General features: G+C 48.3%; 1 protein-coding gene across 2 annotated transcripts in view; it reads right to left on the bottom strand.

Annotated features, from left to right (window-relative positions):
- Window positions 1-15,221, bottom strand: part of ASH1L (ASH1 like histone lysine methyltransferase) — a 68,689-nt gene extending 53,468 nt beyond the window's left edge. The window contains exons 1-2 of one of the 2 annotated variants that reach the window (XM_044448665.1): window positions 14,990-15,221; window positions 7,654-8,178 (exon numbers count right to left, since the gene is read on the bottom strand). In XM_044448665.1, coding sequence (XP_044304600.1) covers window positions 7,654-8,076 — 423 coding nt within the window. In that variant the 5' untranslated portion in view covers window positions 8,077-8,178; window positions 14,990-15,221. The remainder of the gene's footprint in view (window positions 1-7,653; window positions 8,179-14,989) is intronic. The other variant, XM_044448664.1, reaches the window with a different exon arrangement.
- Between the last annotated feature and the right edge of the window lie 289 nt (window positions 15,222-15,510).

Here is a 15,510-nt window from a genome sequence, read left to right as displayed (position 1 = left end):
CCTTTAACTCAGGTCTGTGCATCTCCTTCTCTGCTGCTCTTGAACTAGCATCTGTTGCTGACAAGCACCCTCAACACTGCCTCAGAATCAGGCCGTATCTAAATCTACAGCATTATTGGAGAAAATTCCATGTGCTAACCTACTGCATAAGCCCAAGTTGGCTTTAGCCTCCCGCCCCTTGTCTTTGAACTCATGGATGTGAAAGGCACACAGCCTCTTAACACATCTTTGCTCAGGTGTTCCCAAGGCAGAGCTTTGGCTCTGGGGAAAGGAAAAGAAAAAGAAAAGCAATTCCCATCCTATGGACACATTCTGTTCCTCAGCCTAGAAAAGGAGGGAAGCCTCTTCAGGTCTGGCCACCCATCTGCCTTGCAAATTTTCAGAAGCAGGCTGAATTGAGCCAGCAGCTGAGAGGCATCTGCAGTGCTCACCTGCATAGCCAAGGACGCTGCAAGGATCGGAAAGATACCTGTGCTCAGCAGTTTCTCAGGGAAACAGGGAGCTCAGAGAGAACAGAAGCAGGTTCCATCTTGTTTCATTGTCTCAACCGCCTCACGTTACAGCTGTCAGCGCAAAGCTTGTTGCTGTCACCTTCGCGCCTCCACATCATCCCCGAGACCGGAATAGTCTCAACGCTGTTCTGCTATAAATAGGTAGAATATTCCAGTGGCTGTGTTTGCCCATCTGCGCCTCAAGCAAACTAACTGCTCTGCTACTGCAGGTCCTGGATTGTGATTTCCCAGGAAAGCAAGCGAATACCTACCAGGCGGCAGAGCATGTTACAGATGAGGACAAAGGAAGCAAAAAATCTGGGAGGCCTGGGCAGACGTGTTGGCACACAGATTAAAAAAAGAACCAGCTTAAATGGACTGTAATAAAAGGCCAGCCAGGGCTGAACAAGTGAAGGTTCCACTGCGCAAATATTAGATATGCAGCAATTCTGACAGTCTGAGAATCTGCTTTCACACACACCCACACACACACACACTCTCCCTCTAGGACAAACTTCCAGCCCTCACGATTGAAGGAACTGGATGAACAGTGCCCTGGAGATTAAGCTGTGGCTTGTCTTTTATAGCTTCTGTCTCCCTGAGCCCTGCTTTAATCCAAAGCAGAGCTAGCCCTGGAACTTGTGATTCACTAAGAATAGAACATTTCGGAATATACACCATGTACCTTCCAGTCCCTGGTGAGGAACAGTAAGCGGCCACTATGTATCTGCTATCAGAGTGCAGGATTTCTTAGACCAAGGGTGTGGCTCACAGCCAGGTTTGAGTCCCAGTGGCTACGCATTTAGAGATCAAGGAACAGGTTAATCCGCAAGACCAGGGGTCGGCAACCCGCGGCTCCGGAGCCGCACGTGGCTCTTGAACCCCTCCGCCGCGGCTCCCTCGCTCAAAACACGCGCCGGCACAGCGGCTGATCTGCTGGAAGCTCTACTCAGGTAGCCTAGCTAGTTAAGTGAATCAGCTGGTTAAGTAAATCGCTACATTCCTCTGCTAAACAAGCTTCCTGCAGGCTCTCATGTTACACCAAACTGGAAAGATTCTCTTTGTCCCAACTTAATCTCCTTCATCTGAAGGTGAAAAGCTACACTTGGGACCTGTCACAATTCACAGCACTTGACTGTTTATCTGCTAATCAGTCACTAAACACACCTATATACAGATCTATAGACCTGCAGCTCCCCCCCCACACCGTAAAAACCAAACGTTTGATGATACGTGGGTAGATTCATTTGCTTTCACTGCTGACCAACTTATGGGGTTTGCTGTTTAATGCATGCAGTCCTTTAGCACTGACTTTGACTCTTCAGGAAGCTGTTCTCCTATTCAAAATATATGAAAGGAGTCCTACTAGTTTATAATGTAAGATTAAAAATAACAGTTTTTAGTGACTGAACAAGAGCTGCAGCTATACCTTCATTACGATTTAACTGCATTAAGCATTTTACCTGATTCAGCATTAAGGTAAAAAAGCGATCTATGTAGTGTTATCTTCATTTTAGATGTCAAAAGGGTTTTGCGGCTCCCGGTGTTTTCTTTTGTGTGGGAAACAGGTCCAAATGGCTCTTGGAGTGTTAAAGGTTGCCGACCCCTACCCAAGACAGACCAGGCTGATTATGAAGAAAGGAACCCCCAAATAATTAGGGGTTCTCAACAACTTAAGTGATACAGGGGGCGACGTTTAAAAAGGCCTGCCAGCACAGTACATCTGTGAGCATAAATGACTAACAGAAGCTGATGACCGAGGGTGTAAATTCACCTCACAGATGTCACACCTCTGAAACACAAGTGGGTTTCCTTCATGTGGGAGCTCCTGAAGACAGAGCAGCCAACTTTGAACTAGTCTATTTTACTTTATTTTTGTTCGAGAAAGGATTTCAGCATTACATGTTTTAACTGCTGTCCGCTGCCAGCTCCAAAAGTAAATGCACAGCCTTACGAAAAAGGTAGGGATGTGGGAGAGAAATGGAGGCAATCTATTCAATCTATTTGTGCATCTCAACCACGCTTCCAACCAAAGGGTCCACCCAACCTACCATAGGCAGAACCTCGTGCAATTAAATAAATAATTAGTCAGCCAGGGGTCTACCGTGTATCCCACACCTCTTTGCAACCTCTCTTCTGGCATCTCAGGTAGCCAGACAGAATGCCTCTCGCTCCACCAGAATTCTCTTTGTAGAAGATGAACTTGAAAAATGGAGAGGGACCTGTGTAAACACACAAGCTCTGGGGTCGACTTTCAAATTCGGCCTCAAGCTCTGAGACGGTGGAGACCAAAGGATTCCTCCAGGGATGCGTAAGACCGTGAAGCAGCTTGACAATTTCCTGCGCTTCCAAGACACTTGACATCTGCAGCTTCACCTGTCTTTTCTGCAGTCCCTGCGCTCTTGCCGGTCCTGCTGCATCAAGCCAAGTTTCTTGTAGTTCAGCATTTCATTAGCTCAGCAGACAAGCAGCTGATCATGGGGAACGTGCCAGGAGGAGACTTATACCCTCTGGCACATGTTCCCCAGCAAACGGTGCTCACAGGCATACAGCTATCAGGACTGGTGACACCAATAGCTTTCTTCGCCACAAATTCAATCAGTTCCTTTTAAAAAGTCATCTGAACATCTCGTACAGAGAATACCACTGTTGGACCGAATCAATTTCATGGGATGGACTCATTGGGTTCTAGTATTAAGAACGAAGGAGAAACATGTTCCCCTTCATCTTTCTTCACATGATGCATAATTTTGCACATCTCTAATGATTTCTCTGCTCAATTTTTTTTTTTTTGATCTAAGATGAACAGCCCCAGATGTGGTAAGCTTTCCTCTTAGGGGAATTATTCTAGCCTCTTGTGCATTTTGATCACCCTTTTCTGCACCTTTTCCAACTCTACAATATCCTTTCCAAGACCAAAACTCTACACAATATGTCAAGTTCTCCCAATTCATGCAGGGAAAAATTCCATACCTCAGGGAACAATCCTGCAGATTGTGCTCTCAATGATTACAAGTCCCTGAAATTGGAAGCTTATGAGCCTCCTCACGCTGAACATCTAGCTGGGACACAATGGAGAGAGAGGAAAGGAGGCTGAAGTGGCATGAGGAGAACTTTTATCCTGTCCTCCCGCATCTCCTCCCCTTCCCACCCACCGAAACACCCCTTTCTCTGACAGAGAGAGAGAGAGAGAGAACGAACTCAAATTCCTGCCTTCAATGTTAGAGTGCCGTCTCTGACCTCTGATCACAGAATCCTCTGATACAGTTTAAGGTCCACAGGACCATTCCCTTGCAGAGTTACACTGCAGAGATGATAAAAGTTATAAAACACTTGGGATGCTAAGGCTGCATTGGAGCACCTAATTTTCACTTCGAGCATAATTTTGTAGTAGGAAACAACTGCACTGTGAGCACCTTCATACACCCAGCTTAACAGCCAGTGAAGTGCCTCCGTTTGCCCTTGCTATGTCCTATTATTATTTATGAAGTGCTTTCAAATATACCAAGCAATGTACAAAAAAGACGTTTTTAAAAGGTCACTGCCCCCAAGGCTCACGATGCAGAAAATAACCACATGCTAAAAATAACATTAGAGCCATCCCATACTCCTGCGCAATGTGCAAAGCACAGGAGCAAAACAAATCTCCAGGGACTGACCTGTGCTAGTCATCTGAGGCCCAAAGATCCAATATTTGTGACATTTCTCAGCCTGAAGGACTTTCTCACCATGGCTGAGGATGAGATTCTTTATAAGCCCATCATTTGTATGGCTGGCTGAGGGATGCTGGGAGTTCTAGCCCAACATATGGAGGGGGCCAGGTTGGGGAAGGCTGCTGTAGGATAAATTTCGAGGGGAAATTCAACCCATCTGAAGCAAAAAGGGTGATAATTGATTTGTGCATTTACATGCCATTAAGCAATCTCCAAGGTACCAAAAAGAACACCTATCTTTATAAAAAATGCTTGTAAGCTAGGGGTGTCAGTTTTACATTCCCTCACATTTAAATGTTTGAAAGTTCGAGTTCTTTCCCTCCCAAATATGAAGAACTTGGCGGAATTTTGGCAGCTTCTTGTCAAAAAGCAAACTCAAACAACTCTGTAATCATGTGCCCTCCAAAATCAATAGGTACCACTATTCCCAGAATGGAGGAATCCACGGTGTGCCTGCATCCCATGAGGCCATTCAAGATGAGGAGCCTTTCCAGAAAATGAAGCGGCAGCCCTAATTAAAAACCCAGCTGGCTGACTATGTAGGGGTCCAATACAGACTTTAAAAAAACTGTCTGAAGCCCCGGGCCTGGCTGGACACATCTATCCACATCGGTTTCTCCCGCTGTATTGTTTTCATCTTTAGAACAACCTCCCGGCTGCAGCCCACTTGGTGCCAAATTGGCCATCTCTCTGGTGTCAAGTCAAGACAGCCCTCAATGCAGAGACCTTGAAAGATCTGCTTGGTTCTTCTGTGGTCTGATGGGATTATCCAGGTGATCCTTCTTTGCTGGGTCTTTCCGCCCTGTATTTTCTGTTATTTTAAATTCATTTGAACACGGTCACTTTTATGGTATTTGTACTATATTTTATTGTTTTGCTTTATACCCACCCAGAGAGCTTTCGCTATGGGGCAGCACAGAAACAAAATAAATCATTGTCATTACTATTTTGTTCCAAACAAGGAGAACTAGGTGGATTTTGGTAAATTCTTGCTAAAACGCAACGGAGGCCAGATTTGCACCCAGATCTACTGAATGTGCCCATGTCTAGGACCAATATTCTTCAGCATCCCCCGCTCTTGGATGCACGATGGGTGGCGACCGAGGACAGCTGTGGCACTCTGGTTATGGAACCCTCTCGCCTCAAGCGTCCAACTTGACTCCCAGTGAGTTACCCTTGAGGCATTGGCTAACCCCCTTTTTATTCAGCTAGGTTTTTGCAAATCACTCCGACAGCATGAGCCAACCGGGTGGCATAGAAATAAGTAAATAAAAAATTTAGATCTCAATCTGCTGTATTCATCAGTGTTTGGCTTTTACACTGATTGTCTTTTACATTTTTTCCTGGATGTTTTGAGGCGACACTACTCTGGACTCTTTCTGTAAGGTATTTATATACTGCCTTTCTCTGATGAATAAAATAATTTGCATTTGCCCCCAATACACACACACACACACCAATCAATATCATCATTAGAGATGTCAACCTGCTTTCAAGAAAACTCAGCTGATCTGTCGCATAAGTTGTCACTGACTGACTGATCCAGCTTCCATAGGTTTGAAGAACCCATATATTTATATAAGGAAGGAAGACAGAACGACTCTTCTGAGATGGCACGTGCTGTCCGCTGCTTCTAAAAAAAATGGCAGCCAAATGGTTTTGGATGGAGGGCACGATCCTATGGAGATGGCTGTGAATCCCCAAACTGGGAAGCTTACGGCCATCCAGGGGGAAGTGGGAGGGATGTCAGAGGGAATCTTTGCCTCCCCATCCTCCCAGCCTGCACCTGTCACTAGACAGGTTTTTCCGCTAGACTTTGGAGGAGGAAGAAGGGGAGTTGGGACAGGCATCAGGAAAGCTCCTATCCCACCCTCTCCTGTCACCTCCCCACTTTGAAATGCCTCTTGCCCCACCACAAAAGCCACCTTCTCTCTGGAGAGAATGGCTTTCTGGCTCTCCATGGGGAAACATCAGGCTTATGGAAAGAGATTACATGAAAACTACTCCGAAAGTTTCATGAAGCTGATGAGCACATGGTCAATTTTACCAGGCTGCCCAGCTGTGGAATAAAGAGGTCCTGGATCCCTCCCCCCACCCACCACAGCACCTTTTAAAACTCCTCCTGAAATATAAGCCATTGGTCTAAACTGGTAAGTCTGCCATGTCTAATGGACTAGCATTCACAGAGACATTTAGTTGCTTGAACAACTAAGTTCTTCTGGGGAAACAAACACAACATTTACAGATAAAACAAGCAAACAAAAAATAGTTGTTTCTCCAAACAAACTCCTGTTATGCTTTGCAAGGACTAATTCATACTGTTACTTCCAAGGGTCATCCTAAGGTAACATTTTTGCAGACTGACCATGACTGAACAATTGCAGTTACTAAAATCATTAGATCTGGGATAATGGAGCAACCTGGGAGTCTCTTGTACAAATCTCTGTAGAGTCACAAGCGCCGCAGGAAGCCTCAGGCAAACCTCAATCAATCCATCTGTATTATGGGGTTACTATGACTGGTCTACATTTTCACTATTCTTGTAAAGATTGCTGAGATAAAGTATCTGCAACACGCTAGCACAAAAATGAAGCATTTATATAAATGCTACTATTATAGGGCTACTTTAAGGGAAAACAATTCGATGAGTGTTGTAGGAAAAGAGGGGTAACTTCTAGGCTAATCTGAACAGACCAGTGGCAATGGTGGGTTTCTCCCCTGAATCTGAAATCCAGGTCTTAAGGCTTGGTTATTTCGACAAGGGCAGAAAGAAAATGGGGGGAGGGAAAAAGAGAATGGCTGGGAACAGAGAAACTCTGGGGACAAGAGCTAGGCCCAGGGAAATCACACTAGCTTTTGACATTTCACCAGACAGTACCCAGACATCTTGGAATACCAAGATACAAACTTCAGAACAGCCTTCCCCAGCATGCCGTCCTCCAGATATGTTGGATTGCCACTCCCATCATCCCTAGCCACAAAGCTATACCTAAAGTTGTTCTGCTCTTTGAGGGAGGGGATAGAAGTGAGAGAGAGAGGGTGAAGGGAAGAGGGCAGCTTGCTTCATAGAATGATGGCAATTATTGTGAATCTGAAAAGATTACAGGCTACGCTACTGGAAGGTGCATCCCTTTAGCTGTCCTGAACGGCAATGCCCATCAGCCCCAGTCGGGCACAGTTCATGTTGAGGGATGGCGGGAGCTGCAGTGCAATGACAACTGGAGGATCACCCACTCTCCATCTGCGATCGCAGCGCTCTCCCTTTCCCTTCCTGAAAACAGATTCTGGTTCCCTGGAAGCCAAATTCTGCCCCACAGATCAGATTCCAAGCTCACGCAGCGCTGACGGTTTCTGGTGCCCACGAGCCTCTCGCCCCCACCCCCCGCCTCCCCTCATCTGCCGGAGGAAAGATTTGGGACCTGTAAGCACACGGAATGAGCATAACTCACAGGCTGCGGAGGACTGGGGTCGCTCTTCTCATCCGTCATCTTCCCCACCTTCGGCACCTTCCTGGGTTGCTTGATAGTGGTTTTTATGGCAGGCCGGCAGACATAATTTTCCAGGTTCTTGGGGGGTTTCTTAGTTCTCTTAGCCTGGAGGCCAATTTTCAGTTTTAAATTCCCCTCCGAAAAGTTTGTCTCCTTCACAGAAAACTGCTGCTGGGCATCCGCCGCGCCCTCATCCTTGCCAGCCTCGTCGCCAGCGCTCCCCTCGCGGCTCCTCTTCTTCTCTTCCTCCTCCTTCGCGCTACCATCTACCTCTGCCTCCCTCCTGCCTCCAGTCGCACCTGCGCCAACCGCAGAGGGGCTTTTCCCAGAAAACCCTTCAGAGCCGGAACCCAGCCCTAACATAGCAGTATTCTGAGGGTCCATCACAGTACGGGCTGCGGCAATTATTCTTCTTCTTTTTAGAACAGAGCAGGCCTGCGATCTGTAGGCAGGTCTTCCCGAAAGCTTGTCGCTGGCATCTTCTCACTGTGGGGGGAAACACAGAAACACAGAGAGTAAAGATCTCTGAGTAAACATGGATCATTCACAGTGCCACAGGATTCTCTGTTTTGCAAAGAAACAGAAAAATAAACAGGCATTTACGTAGAACGGTCTCGTAAGTAAGACCAGAAAGTTTCTATCCTGTCCATACATACATATCATAGTCTTTTAAAATATAGATGAAAACCAGGTTTTCTAACTTTTTCCAGACTAGTTGCCTGGAGGCAATTCTTATTTACCAGATGACTGAGCAGACAGCTTCATGCAAGTCTGTAACAAACAAAGTACTTCAGTTCAGAGCCTTATGCATTCTTACAGGGGCAGGTTCTTTTGTTCGTATTTTTCAGATATGGTAAGAGGTATAAAAACAAACAAAGATGGAAGGATATAAACATTACAGAATTTTAAAAATGCATGGAGCAGCCCCCTTCTTTACAATAAATGGGGAAGTGTTGGGGAGAAGATGAGCTGAAAGCATAATGCAAACAGTTGCTTATGAACGAAAAGAAAAAGTTTCTGGTCCTTATGATTTAGAACAACAGGTGGGGAACAGGTGTCTTCCAAAGTTCTGGATGATATGGAGAGGGTCTGCAGCTCAGTGTTAGAATATATGCTTTGCAACAGGTCCAAAATTTGATCTCCAGATTTCCAGGTAGGCTGGAAAAAGGTTACACCAGAAATCCTGGCAAACCGGTGCGATTCGGCACTGGCAAGCTGGACCAGTGTTCTGGATTGCGGAAGGTAGTTTCTTATGCAATCCCTCACTGCTGGCCAGGCTTGTTGGGGCTCATGGGGATTGGGGGTCCAAAAAGATCCGATTCCCCACTCCCGACTTACAAGAATGCTCGAGAAGGGGGAGGATACGGACAGAAATCCAATAAAGGCTACAACGTTTCAGGCTTTTGTGTTGTATATGAATAATTCTTTTCCATGCATGGTTAAGTAGTTTTTATTTGCCTCGTGCTTTTGTACGTTTGATTAAAACTGTATTGATATCGATTTCCCTCTCTTCTTCCTAAAGCCCATTTTATTTAGGCAGCTTTCAAGCTGGCTTGTCAGACGCTTTTTTTTTTTTTTAAGTTACAAACATGGTTGGTAGTTGCTATTACGATTGGAATCACAGCTCTGTTTTCCAAATGTTTCTGTAGCAGTGCGCTTGGTATTTAACTCTTTGCTGTGAAGTGCCTTGGGCAGCCCTCCTTCCTTCGCCCAGACGGAGACCTGGCGCACAAGCTGTGCAGGTGCCCTCTAGCGGCTCCCTCCTAGAGCATCGCCTCTCGCCAGGTGAGCCTGCGGAAGACGCCCTGAGCTTCCCCACGCAGCAGCGACGGCCCCAGCCTCGCAGAGCCGCACACCGCGATCCCAGAGGCCCGAGAGAGCCATTGCCTCTCCTCCAGTTCCCAGAATCCTCCGCTCCGCGTGCTTCTGAAGACATCTGCGACCCACAGTCGCACTGATACGGCTCTTTGGCACGTTCAAAATGCTTGGTGCGTTACCTGTTGCGATCCTGACAGCATGAATCTAGGTCAGCCATATTTATGTATGCAGGTAGGGGCAGAGCTGAGATAGAGGGGCTTGCCTGAGGCAGAGGCAGGCCTGAGCTAGGGACGTCCGTTCGGTCTGGAAACCAACCGCTGCCCTGCTCCCGCTCTACATCATGGCAGTATCTTTCGATGCCCCGGTAAAGCCACCCTTTGGTCCATTCCCTGCCTGACCAGTGCTGCCTCTCCAACTCTCAGGCTCATCTGGAAAGACAGGAATATGAGCACACGCTAAACTTACAGGAAGCTGTTACATCTATTAGGGAAAGAAGTCCAACTGTAGCCGAAAGGCCTTTATTCGTACCAAGAAAAAAGTCCGCAAAATGTTCAGTGGGCTTTTGCATTCCCTGCAACTCTTCCTTCAGGCTGGATGAAGAGCTCTGGTTAAGCTCAAAAGCTTGCTTATCGTGTAAGCCCCCTACCAACGCTCCCCCCTCATGACTAATTTTACTTCAGGGACTGAATTTCTGAAGAACTCATACAGAAATATGTCAAACTTGACAGCATACGCTGACTCCCCAGAGAGAGAAGGAACTCAGGGTTGGTCCCCTTGGCTCTCTGTGCTCATACAGGTGAGAAAGGAAACTGGGCACGGGGGGCTCACTAGGACAACATTCTATATACTACAACTTGAAGACTTACGGGGGCCACTAATGCCAGTGCTAACCATGTATACTAAGAAATAGGAACCGCTCATTAAGGTTTTTTAAAGAATCATTTATTTGGTTAGTAAAGATCACTGTAAGGTGTCCAAGGATGCATACTTCTATAAAATGGATTTTCCTCCTCCATGGCTGCTGATGAGCCAGCAGCCATTTGCTGGTCTGTGTGGGCATGCTGGTCATTATTGTTTTTCTTGGCCCAGGAATTTTTGCAGATTTGCTTGCAAAGTTGTAGTGATTTCACCAGGAGCAAGGCAGCACTTCTACGGACGCTCGAGAGAAGTCCCACTAACCATACTGGGCTTAAAATGCAAACTGTCCTGCAAGTACATTACCACACTTGCCTTGGATAAACACGATGGAGTGGACCCCTGCTATTTTCTCTTGATTCAAGTCAAGAACTAGAAGAATGCTATTCGAACCCATTTGTCATTCAGAAGTATTTCTCGAACTCCAATTTTAGCCTACATCTAAGCTGGAAACGCTCAGGTCATGTGGCCTATGCTTAAGAATGTAACCTTTTTGCAATCCTGTTTCACGTGTACTCAGTGAAAGTACAAGATTTATTCACTCTAAATTAGCTAGAAAGAAACTTCTAGGGACAGGTTTCACCCAAGTGTGGACCCCCCGAGTAAAACAACCCCTCCAAAAATATTAGCTATCAACTCTCCTCGCCAATTTCGAAAGCTCTAAACTTATGAATGCTGGATCAGACCAAAACCTACCGAGTCTAGCATTTAGTTCCCGCAGGGTCCAGCTAGATGTCTATGAGAAGCAACTGGTACTGAGAGGCAAACTGATGAGATATAAGGCATCAAGACTAGTAGCCCTATTATTTATTATATTTATATCCCGCTGGTTTTCCTCCAAAGAACCCAAGGCAGTTTACCTGCTTCTCCCCATTTTATCCTCACAGGTAGTTTAGGCTGAAAGGCAGTGACCACCACACATTGACCCAGTGAGCCTCATGGCAAGTGGGGACTAGAGCCCGGATCTCCCCAGTCCCAGTCTAGCACAGTAACCGCTATACCACACTGTCTCTTATCCTGCATGAAGCCGTGCAATCTCCTTGTACAGCTGCCCAGTTTGGCAACCAGTTGTGCATTTTGTGGTAACAAATTCCACAGTTTGAAGTAGTACTTCCTTTTCTCTGTCCTGAATCTCCCACTTTTAAACTCTACTGGATATCCCTGAGCGCCAATATTATGGGGTGGAGAAGGGGGGAAAAATGTTGTCCTTTAGAATTCCTCGTGCAAATGCCAACGTGAACCAGTAGAAAATGCTACTGTTGCATTGGCCCCACGTGAGGCGGGTGTCTTCTACCTGTGACTCTGCCATGGGAATATGTAAGCTTTTAAAGCAGACTCATAGGGAAATCAGTCAGGAGACATTCACTTGCCCGCTCGTGAGCCCAGAGGGGGCAAGTATACCAAGGGGGATGCTCGGAACCACACAGGTCCATATCCTAGAGGTCTTGCTTCTACAGCCATTTTTCAGCAGGTATGAAATCACAGGACCTCTCAAGCCAGAGGAGGGACTCCCGTTGTTTCTTATCTTCTCCACTCCTCACACCAGGGAGAAAATACCTTGCTTCTTCCCCAAGCCCTCTGTGCAAGCCTGAGGAAGGGAAGGGGATTTTGTGGGTGCTTGTCCATCAACTGGACTGGGAAGGGACTTGGTCCTGTGCTAGCAGGAGGCGAAGGAGCGGTCATTCATCCAGGGCACCCCCTCTGCAGTCTCGGAAATCAAACAGAAGGTGCGATAAAAGAACCGATCTGGCAGACAAAAGTGCTGAACTGGAACCAAGTTCAAATCTCTGTACAACTCAGCTTAACCTCAAGCACCAGAAAGGTGCAAGGACAAAATCTTACACACCCCACGTGTAAGATTGATCCTAGATCCTAAAGATCCTAAAATCCATCAACAGAGGTGCGCTAAATCAGTAATAAGCACGGCTGAGTTCCACACAGAGCACCAACTTTGAATGCCATGTTACTCCTCTCAGAAAGAGATGCGTGTATGTTAGCTTTCCAATCTTGTATGTCAAGCCACAGGCCTTGAACTTCAAGAGAGAACATGGGAGACCGTCCTGATTGAATTTAAAGCCTTTCTACCCATCTCTTCAACTGAGAAAAAGGATCCTGGAGTGGCTCACCAAGACTAAGCAGGGAATGCAATAATGAACTTAAGGGGATATAGACCCAACCATGGTCTGGAGCTTCATTTCATGTAAATTGGTCTAAGCATTCCAGCTGAACAGCAAGACGCAAGGACAATGTAGTGTTTATTGAATACCAACAATGCATTAAAGCCACAGTGTCAATTTTCTCTACCCAGAAGGCTTGCAAACAAAACACCTGTAATCAAATTCCAGGTGCTGGCCTACAACTCCCATCAGGCACAGCCAGCACAGCTAATGATATGGGATAATTGGAGTTGTAGGCAGAAATATCCAGAAGGCACCAAGTCGCTCACCTCTGCTCTAAAACATTAACTAGGAAGTAACATATAACCTGATTGTTAAGGAGTTCTTGTCCTAGAATCATGTGGACTAAATGGATAAAAAGGGTGCACACTGTCAGATATCAAAGAAAAAAGGGGGATCGTATTCATATCAGTGAAATATTAACACAACAGCAGCTGACAAAGAGAAAATGGAGACTATTCAGAATAACCTCCAATAATACAGCTTTTGAAGAACAAATAGAAGCCAGGCTGCTTCTCCCTCTCCATATGGAGATCAGAACAGGTCCACTTTGCCCATATGTTTATTTCATGGAGGAAAAGGCTATTGAGTGGCTACTAATCAATACTAGTTGTGGGGAAATAGCAACAGGAGAGCGCTCCTGCTTTGCTGGCGGATTGCGCATCTGGGTGGCCACTGTCACAACAGACTTAAAGACTAGAGAGGCACCTGTTCCTTCTTGTATGCATCTTATAAGAGGTGTGTGGGGTGGATGGAGAAGAGAGAAATCTACAAACTAAATTTTGAGCAAGGCATATGGTTTGGGACTGCCTATGGGAGAAGAGGCAAATGTGACAGAAAGAATATGCACACATGCACTTCAGTTCATCGCATTAATAGAATGAGGAGCAAAGGATTAGGCCAAAGGCTGCCAGGCACTAATCACGGATTCTGGGAGCAGTTAAACAGGAGAACTCCACAAAACAGGCCAAAGGACACTTCAGAAAAGACAAATTAGTGTGCGTGGCACGTGCAACCTGTCATGTTTGATGATCTATCGTCATGTGTAGACCTGCCTGGAAGCAGTCATTGGTTGTGAATTTCCCAACAACTGTACATGCAGCAGAACACACGTGCATGTGAGAAAACACCACACACTATGCCATTCCCTATCAAGGAAGTATTTGGCGAGCAGGAAATGTGGCATCTCTGAGGTGGTCCTTGGTTCCAAAGAATCAACCATTCTTAGACACAGACACACACACACACCTTTCTCATTCACCAAACTCCGGTTCCTAGTGACCAACCTTATCATCAACCCTCCGGTCACAGGTGCCAGCTATGGGAACGGGGGGCTGGCTGTCAAGTAGCCCACCCACCCAGTCCGAAGCAACCACCACGATTCCAGTCTTGCTCGCCATAAGGGATCTGCATCAGACACCAACCTTTCCAGAATTCAACTAGAAATCTACACAGAGACACACCCCTGTGAAAAAAAATAAATCAAGCATTTCCCTTAAAAAGGAGGGATGCTGTCTCCCTGTGGGAGGATATCCAACCTTCACTTTAAACAGGGACCAGAAGGGGTAAATCCCTTTCCTTCACCCCCATGAAGCTGGAAGAATTGCACGCATCAACTTGCACCTTGAAGGCAGCCCGTGAGAATTCCAGTTGCAACCCCCCTTCTCTTCAAACAAGGCTTCAACAACTCCATAACCCACCCCCCAAAGCGAGGCTAGAAGAAATCAAGGCACAGGCAGCCCCCTTCCACGCAAGCCCACACACAAAAGTGAGTCTGCAAAAACTCCACAATCCAAGCCGCATGAATTCAATCGTGCATGCATCCGTTTGTGTACACACAAACACCCTCACAAGCGAAGCGCAAGGATTCCATGCACACAAGGAAACCTCCCTCTTCCCCACCCTGCAAAACACACACATCGCCCCCACCCCACGCTGCAAGACCCTGCCAGGAATACACACCCCCATGACTAGCGGGAGCACTTCTCCCAAGCGAAGGGAGATGGGACTCGCACGCGCATCGCGCTCCAGGAGGTGCCAACCGAGCCCCGCAGGAGCAGCCGCCTCCTCGCCTCCTCCCCTCCCCACGCCGAGGGGGGAGGCCGAGCGGGCCCCCTCTGCTCCCCCCTCGGGCGAGAGGCCTGGCCTGGCTGTCAGCAGCGGCGGCGGCGGCGAGAGGAGGCGCCGCCGCCGGGCTGGCTCTCTCTCATTCCCTCGCCCGCCCCCTCCTCGCCCCGCCGGGGAAGCGGGTCCGCCAAGGGCCCCTCTCCGCGCTTGGCCTCCGTCGCGGCGGCCGAGCGGGGCCTAGCTGTCAGCGACTGACGGACGGACGGTCGGACCGACCGAGGGGCGGGCGGGCGGACGGGGCCCTCCACCTCCTCACTCACCGTATCACAGCGAGGCCCGGCTGGGGCTCCTCCGCGCCGCCTCATCCTCCAGGCCGGGGCCACCCGCCGGAGGGGGCGGGCGAGCAAGGCCAGGGCGAGCTCGGCGGGCAAGCGATCCGCCCTCGCGGTCTCGGCGGCGGCGGCGGCACAGAGCAACTCTCCTCCGCCCGTCTCGCTCGCTCGCTCCTTCCCCACCCCCTCCTGGCGCTGCTGCGCTGAAGGCGGCCGCGGATCCAAAATGGCGGCAACAGCAGCAGCGACGGCGGCGGCGGCGGGGGCGGCGGCGGCGGCGGCGGCAACCTCAGCAGCGGCGCTCCTGCCTCGGCGCGCGCGCCCGCCTGCCCGCCCGCGCGCCCCCGAGCGAGCGTGGGCCTCGCGCCTCGCTGGCTGGCTGGCCGGCTGGCTGGCTGGCTGCCTCGCTCGCTCTCGCTCGCCAGTCGCTCGCTCTCGCTCGCACACGGGCGCGCGCCCCTTGGCCACGCCCACTCCTCCCTCTCGCGCCTGGAGTGCGTGCGTGCGTG

Source organism: Varanus komodoensis, unplaced genomic scaffold (assembly GCF_004798865.1).
Source record: "Varanus komodoensis strain SLA01 unplaced genomic scaffold, ASM479886v1 scaffold55, whole genome shotgun sequence".
NCBI lineage: Eukaryota > Metazoa > Chordata > Lepidosauria > Squamata > Varanidae > Varanus > Varanus komodoensis.
The sequence above is the reverse complement of the archived record's forward strand: the minus strand, read 5'-3'. Positions and strand labels throughout refer to the sequence as shown.